The sequence below is a fragment of the Ascidiella aspersa genome, chromosome 7, assembly GCF_963924565.1.
Source record: "Ascidiella aspersa chromosome 7, kaAscAspe10.2, whole genome shotgun sequence".
Classification (NCBI taxonomy): Eukaryota; Metazoa; Chordata; class Ascidiacea; order Phlebobranchia; family Ascidiidae; genus Ascidiella; species Ascidiella aspersa.
Window position 1 is genome coordinate 21,265,575 of NC_139453.1, and position 8,291 is coordinate 21,273,865.

At 36.5% G+C, this 8,291-nt stretch overlaps 1 protein-coding gene across 1 annotated transcript; it reads right to left on the reverse strand.

The window, feature by feature from the left end:
• On the reverse strand, window positions 1-5,471 carry LOC146138291 (uncharacterized). The gene is made up of 7 exons (XM_083394211.1): window positions 5,309-5,471; window positions 5,056-5,120; window positions 4,716-4,808; window positions 4,252-4,423; window positions 3,374-3,520; window positions 2,319-2,498; window positions 1-1,553 (listed from the first exon to the last, which is right to left on the reverse strand). Exons 1-7 carry the CDS (start codon window positions 5,412-5,414, stop codon window positions 1,444-1,446), a joined length of 873 nt encoding a protein of 290 aa, XP_083250337.1. The 5' UTR covers window positions 5,415-5,471; the 3' UTR covers window positions 1-1,443.
• Between the last annotated feature and the right edge of the window lie 2,820 nt (window positions 5,472-8,291).

Here is an 8,291-nt window from a genome sequence, read left to right on the forward strand (position 1 = left end):
GACGTTTATTTTACAATTTAAATTAAATAAACGCATAACGGTTTACAAAATGTAGATTTGCGATGCAACGTTTTACAAAAAGAACGCCAAAATAAAAGTGCAACTTTTCTATGTAAAATGTTGAAATTAAAACGTATTTCATGAATACTTAAGGCAACATTATTATTGCGCGGCAAACTCAAAATACTTAATTTTACACGTACAGTACCATTGAACGACAAAACGATACTTTTTTACATTACAGCTAATCCAAAATAACTTCTCCCCGCTGTAGCTGAATTAGGTTAAATTGTGGCTGCATAACTAAGAAGAAAGCAAACAGCGTTGGAAAACTGAACAGTGTATTATATGGCCTTCCGAAAATATAAAACAACATAGGGTTTAACATAGCCAATATTATATCAACCTATATTTTAATTGATAACATAACGCACACATTTTACGAACATGAGTAAGTAACAAAAAATATATTATTCCACTAATATTAATTCGTCTTCTCTGGATACGTATATATTCTCATAAAATGAATGTTCTACTGATTAAGATTTGACGTTAAAAGGGGTGGAAAAGACTTGAAATGTGCTTAAAAAATCCGTAAAGAAAAAAAGGTAAAACACAGTTTTTGGTACATTTGTGTGCAAAAACGCGCCCCACTCTACTACAAAGGAGCATATATAATAATAAATAAAAGTGATTGAAGCAGTGGAGAAATGTAGCTTAAACCTTTCAAAAGTATAGTCTTACATAAATCTTTTCGATCTAAATTAGAGGGACAAACAAACTTTTCGATTTGATTTAAAGGGACAAATTATATTGTTACTTAGCCTTAATCAGACAGCATTACTTTCCGATTTATATACTGTTCGACTTAACATAAATCGAAAGGAAATGTTGTCCTATTTAGACTAAATCAGACAGTAAATTTGTCCGATTTAAACGTTGTCCTATGTAACTTAAATCGAACACAATTGTACTCCAATTCAAGCTAAATTACACAAAAAGTGTCCGTATACTATTAAGGTATAAGCGATATATTTTTTTTCCAAACGGCGCCCCTTGTTAATAGGTCTAAGCCTCTAATTCTCGAGAAGAGGGTTGGCGAATTGTAGTTAGCAAAGAAAAGCTTACTCTCGTACGTTATACAAATGACAAAGTTACGAGCACGGCAGTTGCGAGGCCATGTAAGGCAATAAAAAACTTAGCAACTATAGATACGAAACTAACTAATTAGTGCTCTTTATTACCATCATTTTGCAAATACAAAACTTGACACTTTTAGTGTGAGTGTAGCACGATTTATTAAAAAACATTATAATAAATATGATGTGGGCCTACAACCAAAGCTTAGGGCGGGCAACGTATTTTAGCTCTTTTGTCCGTATACGTTGCAAAACAGTGCTTTAATGCGGAACAAGTCAATGCAATTTGCGATCTTTGTTGTACCTATTCTTTCTTCGTTGCTTTGTTCGCAACGTAAAACCTTCCTCTCAACGCAAAAGCGACCAAAGAAACCACTCCCATGAACAAGTAGATTTGGCGGTTAAAAGGCAAACCTGGAAGGCAAACAAACACAGTTGTATTCAAAAAATTAAAGTAGCATTAAAGGAATTTTCTACGCCAGCGTTTTTCAACCGTTCTTCGAGGCGTCCTAAATACTAAGCGTAAGAATAACACCGAAGCTTTGGTGACCCAATTCTCTTCATTAAAGCGTTTGTAAGTTACCAAATTATATGACGACTCAAAATTATATAATCTTAATAAATCTAATTATGTAAAGTTCTGCATTCGGCGAAACAACCAAACTCTTTGGCGACCCAATTTTGAGTCGCGGCCAATGGGTTAAGAAACAATGTTCTATCCGATGTTAGTGACAAACTTACCCAACTTTTGTTAAATGCTATACACAGTAAAAAGGATTCAATGAAAGATACACAGTTACACACACTTTAGGTTAAGTCATTTCTAAGGTGATTTTCAATGTTTATGCAAACACAAAAGTGTACTTTAGGTTAGTCTAAAACTGTTTTTTAATTCAAATTATAGAAAAATATTATCTGTGGCGTATTAGACTTCTTCGTTTGTAAAACTCGCCGGAGCATTTTCGTGTCTCCTTTAAAATTTTTACAATAAATTCCACTAACATTATATAGGTGTTTAATTAATAAGGACTTTTATCTTGCAATATAATTTAGCTTGCAATATAAATTAAGACTTCTTTTAAGATTTAAACTTTTTCTGTATACAGTAAAGTGTCCTAATCTGAGTTCATTAACTATAAAATTTACCTGATTATTTCATAAAAGTAAGTATTCGCTTACCTGTTTCGGACGAACAGTTGCTAAGAACACCCAAGCAAACCATTAGGAACGTTGGATAAAACACATGGACGTGCCTGGTGTAGCGGTGAAAGAAAACAAGGTCGGACAGAATCCAACTTGACCACATAACAACGACGGGAATTAACGCTAATGTGCATGTGGTGGGTTTATCGAAGAAGCCTGAAAAGTGGCAGCAAACGTTATCAACAGCTTCGATTGATTTTTGTGTACATTCTGTGATCTGAGTATATTCTGTGATCAGGCCCTTCTGAAGTCGTACTGACTAGCGACAACGGCACATATTATTTAGTATACCGACTCGGTTTGGCCGCAGGTAATTAGTTCGAACCTCACCGCAGGCTAGATTGTTTAGCTTTGTCGAATAGGCCGACTGATTTCAATAGGCCTTTCCAAAGTGAACACACAGTAAGTCCTAAAAAGCAACAACACACCAAGTAAAAAATAAATATGAAACCATATAGTATTACGATCAACGAAACCCGTTTGGAAGTCCTACAATCATTGAAATAAGGCCTAAATGGCCAAAATAACGCATAAAACTGTAGGGAGGGGGTATCGGGCTATCGGTGGCCATGGATCTGGCATCGGTCGTTTTGGTGCCGACGTTTGGGCGCCCTAGTGTGAATGGCGCCGTTAGGGCGACGCTGTTTTGGCACCGGATTTTTTTTCTTGTTTGGGATTATTTGTGGGTAATGGGTAGGGTTAGAAAATGGATTGGAGTTGAAATTATTGGGGAAGTTAGTGATGTAATAAGGGGTTGGGATTGCGGGTAAATAAAATGTAGTATAGGCCTGATCTGGTCATTTAGGTCTTTTTACTACGGGTTTAGGACTTATTCCGAATTAGACGGTATTACGCCTATTGGGTATCAGTCCTATTCTGGTCTTGTCCGAACTGTGTTTTATTTTTACGTTGACGTTGTTCTTATTTGGTCTTATGGCTGGAGTTCTTTCCAAAGTCATCAGGGGTTGATTTGCTGTTTACGGCCATTTTAAACATCAATTAGCAGACACAATTGCAGGTATACAACATACCTCTCAAGGTACCAACTTCTAAAGAAGGCCCGTCTTGGTACATTAGAGTGGTTGTTAAAAAGAAACTGCAGCCGAATGAAGAAAAGTAAAGAGCCCAACACGCTGATCCGTTTACTACGAGAAGGTCAAACCACTTCGTCGAAATTGCTGAAAAGTTTCACGTAAAATCATGATTATTCACAAACAGGGCTTACTTAATAATTTGTTTATTAAAAACTAGAATGCAAAATAACAAGCGACAAAGCAAAATATGTATCACGCATAGTGTGACTGTGCCACAAATTGAATTATTGGAGAACTTTAGTGCCGACTACTGCGTTTGGCCGTGGGAACCGCCGTTGATCGGCTACCCGCCTACTGGGTTTCCCTGGGGGGATAGAACTTTGTGTGAATTTTGACCTCCGTTTTCTCAGCTCTGCGTAAGTGGGTGTTTTGTATTGCGTTATTTGACGTGGTCATTTTCGGGTGGATAGCGAGAGAATCGCACGCATTTTAAGCACGGTTTGCAATATCTTGGTTAGCGACTGTAGCATAATGCGAGCATGTGGTGTGCACGGGTGTTTGCCGAATACTGATTGAAGTACTGTCTAATAAACGTCGACAACGTAAAGTCAATCCTTAGCCTTAGCAGCTACTTTGGGAATCGTGTTTGTCTTCCCACTATAGACATACGTTTTTTTTATTATTTCTGTCTGCACATATAGCTGGCTTAGGGCAGTGTAAGGAATTGCAATTTAAGAAGAAGCATTAGGACTTCCATCCTTTACGTTAGGTTTTTCTAAAAAAAAATTTGTGCAAAAACAGAAGACGGTGCAATCAAAAAATATATTTAGAGCACTTAGCGCCTTTATCATTACTGGACAATTTTAAAAACGTACCTGAATTGTCACTAAGGCTTTCGGACTTTATCATTGCCATGATTAAAATGAGAATGCTGCTGAATCCATAGGTGCAAATCAAAAAGAACATAAAAAAGAGTTTTTCAAATGAGTATGTGAACACCCAGCCTATTAGACCAAGTGCGTGAATTGCCCAAAGAACATAGTAGAACTGTAAAACATGTTTTTTATTAATATGTAATTTATCATTTTAAGCAACCGCAATCATAAATAGTGCAAATCTAGTCACAAATACTCAAAGTTCAATAAGGTAACTTTTAAAGGGTTTATTGCGAATGGAATATTGACCTTTTACAACAGTTACGAAATTTGATAGGCTTAATAGATAAATATTTTCCAATTTGATGTAAAATAGTTGGTAAATAATTTGTAATCAATTTGTTAAATTTTCATACTTATAAAAGTAGTACTTTGTTGTTTAAGGTGTGTGTAAGAATACTTACTGTGTTAAATATCTTTTGCTTTCCTTCGAGTATAAAGAGATAGCCAAGAGCGACGTAGTTCAACACGAAACATGAAGCAAACATCAAAGGATACTGTAAGATAAGTAAAATTACACTCTATCGATTTCATAACAAGATAATTTAATGGTAGCACCAAATCGCCTTCTGTGCGTTTCTAATGTTTAGCTGCAACTCCTTTTTTATTTCACTGTTTTAATACTTTGTTTACAACAATCGGGCGCGCGATGCAATACAATGCATTTAAAAATCCGATTTTCCTCTCATAATTTATTGGAGTTTAAAGGCTACTTACGAAATATATATTGTAGTTTGTACTTACGAAAAGAGGGTGGGGACTAAAATCAATTCCAGGATATTTTGTCCTCACGACGGAAATGGATGCAGCTGAAAAATATATAAATCATTGATTGCAAGTTGTGCGCGTTGATATTTTTCACTGAAAATCTTACATGTAAATTCCGCAATATTCCGGAGATTGTTTTTGTTGTTTATTTAAATAGGCCCAAGTTCATTGGCTAACTCTCCATAGAATTTGCTATAACATATAATTATCTCCATTGGATATAAGTTACCTGGCAAAAAATATGCTAGTTGTCCACCACCCAGCATGAAAGTAAATACTCCTGTCAACAGATTTAGACCCAAGCTTCCAAGAGCACATTTTTGTCCAAAATTCATTCTCACTATATTTATACCAAACGCGGAAGTAGATGCAATGTCTGCCAATGGAACTAATATAACAACACTGGAAAAAAGTAAGGTTTAAATTAATTAACGTTTTAATAGTGTGCTCTTTCTAAAACCGTACATATAATTAAGTTTTACGTCCAATAATATAATTTATTAAATGGACTAAAAATCACTTTGCTTCAGGCTACATATGCACAGTTGGACGTCTTGACTTTGGAGTAACATATTTAAAAATGTTATGCATTCTATACTGTCTGTTTCGAATTAACTGTCCCTGAGAATTTAAAATTTCGGGTGTTTAATCTGCACATGGATATATAGACTGTCGGATTTGCCTTAGCACTTGCGCAAATGGCAGGCCGTTTTACACATATTCGTAGACCCCGTACAAAACACTCACTGATCTGTTACGAACATTACGCCGCAGTCAGTTCTGATGAAAAGTTTATTGTTTTGTAAAACACCTGTCACTGAATTTTAGGACGGCCACAAGAATTATCTGAATAAATGTTGTGGTCATTAACAACATGGTGATATCTTCTTCTGTAAATTAATGATAGTCACGCATTGTTTGGTTCAGTTGAACACTGGGCTTCAATATAACGCAAATCTTCGAAATAAAGACGGCAAAGCAAAAACTATATAATATGCTAAACTTACTATTAAGGCCCTGTCTTATATACATTGGTTATTATTGTTTGACTGGTATAAGTTAATCTGTAGCTAGAATTCTAAAGCTGCCCTCATCTACCTGTGTGCCATTCAGACCATAGCGAACTACTAGACCGCAAAATCACTTAAAATAAACGCTACCTTCAATTCTGAATGGGAAGCCTATCTAGCCTGTTCGCAGCTAGCCCGCCAAAAAAAAAAAAAAAAGAAGTGTACCTGCTGTTAGACAGTGGTTCTCAACGAGGGCCATGGTTGAGAAACCCTGTGCTAAGACATCGGTGTATATGAGAAGCCAGAAATGAGTCAAACTGGCGATAAGCGAAAGCGCAAATAGATCTAAATATTGTGCTCCTAATAATTTTTCGGAGCATTTACGAGCAGTAAAACAACAAACGGTCACAGTCATACCATACCTGAAATTACAGCTGAACGTTACACATCCACTTGTACATCACACACCAATATGTTTTCTATTGTTACATAGGTATACTTGTTAAGCCATTTTGTCTTTGGTTTTTATTCTTTGTTTGAGCATTGAGCTTTAATTCGATCAGATGCTGCTCAAAACGGCTAGCATATTTTTTGGTGTTCATTCGTTACGGCAGTTATTTAAATAGAAATATATCTAAGCACGCAAGGCGCCAAGGCGAGTACCAGCACAAAAGCAGCCGAGTTTAAATGCAACTTCAAGCATACACAGTCTTCTCGTTTTTCCGCAAACAGTGAGACAAGGACGAAGGCGTTTCCTATTAAGTCTGCTCGGGAGATTTTCGGCGTTACTTGCTGTGGGATAAAGTGAAATTTGACATATATGAACTAACAAAGCGTAAGCTTCAATCTGTTGGAGTCAGTGTGCCATCTGTTAAGGGTTTTCCATGAAGAATGCTTAGACTTAAATACTTCGTAAAACATTTATAATGACTTTGTGAAATAGGTAATGTAAAATGCTGAGAATGCCCATAGCAGTCGACGTATATTGCGATAGCGTTTGGGCTAAACCTGCTTCACAGTATTTTGATCGTTCAGTATATATCCGATACGTCTACGGTTTTATTTGCTCTCCCAGGGAACAATTTAGGGACAGCCCTGAGTCTTTCACTTTAATTTAAACGCCCAATAAACCAAACTGTATAGGAAGATAATATGGGACGATCGGAGGCAACTGTCTGGCATCGACTGTTTTGGTGTCGTCGCCTTGGACCATGATTGGGTTTAGGGGTTAAAAATTGGGTTGGGTGCAGAATTATTAATGAAGTTAGTGATGAACATAAAAGGTGGTGTTTGGGGTAAGGTAGAATTTGTGGAGGCCTTATTAGATAACAATTTAGATAACAAACCAATATAATTGACACTTAACATTGGCTCTTACTCCACGACAGGGCAATCGGTAAATACCCTTATGGTTTTTAACTAATCAGGTCAAACTCAAGTCTTACTGATGGTTGCATGAGATCATTTCAGTACGTTAGCGGGCCGCACCTGTTCAACAATTATATTTATTATATCTGCACTCCTTTAATTTATAATTTCGATATAGTGCCTATGGCAAACGCTTTATTTGCATTTTGAAATAATGATAGCATAGAGTGGTGTGGGTACCCACATAAATGTTTTCAAGCGTCAAAAATGATTTAACAAACGTTTGAAATGCAGCCACTTTCACTTGCGCCGCATGCGCCGGAATTTTTTGGAAATTATGTTGTGGCTGTCAAGGATTTGTTAAGGTTTTTTTTTATCAAAACGAAACAAATCGAGCAATTTAAGACAGCAGGCGCAATAGGTGGAAATATTACGCGGATCCTATGTGTGTTTGTGAAGAGTGTGTGCGGCCCAGAAGTCAAAGTTTGACACACCTGGTTTAGATTTATATTGTCAAATTAAAACAGACAGACTGACCAAGTAGTTAAAGTTAATTGGTAATAGCACATGGAGTGTAGTGTTAAATATACCCTAAGAGGTTGCTATATAAATTAGGCGTTTTTTTAGTTTCTATTAACGCGCTTTATAAGGGGTCGGGAACCTATGGCTTGCAAGCCATATATGGCCCTTTTTGAGAGGTCATATTGCTCTTTTGATGAACGAATATTGCCTGCAGATAAAAAGGTCTAGATCTAGATTCTAAGCTATCATTTCACAGTATGATCTGTACAAAATTGCAAGCTGCCACGGCCGCTTTCGTAACTTTATATTTCC

Excerpts from the sequence above, each read along its gene's own strand:
- LOC146138291 (XM_083394211.1), bottom strand. The coding sequence starts at position 5,414 with ATGAATTTTGGACAAAAATGTGCTCTTGGAAGCTTGGGTCTAAATCTG. Across the intron at positions 4,809-5,055 it reads TTAGTCCCCACCCTCTTTTC|TATCCTTTGATGTTTGCTTC; the intron begins GTAAGTACAAAC and ends CTTATCTTACAG. Across the intron at positions 3,521-4,251 it reads AAGCCTTAGTGACAATTCAG|CAATTTCGACGAAGTGGTTT; the intron begins GTACGTTTTTAA and ends GAAACTTTTCAG.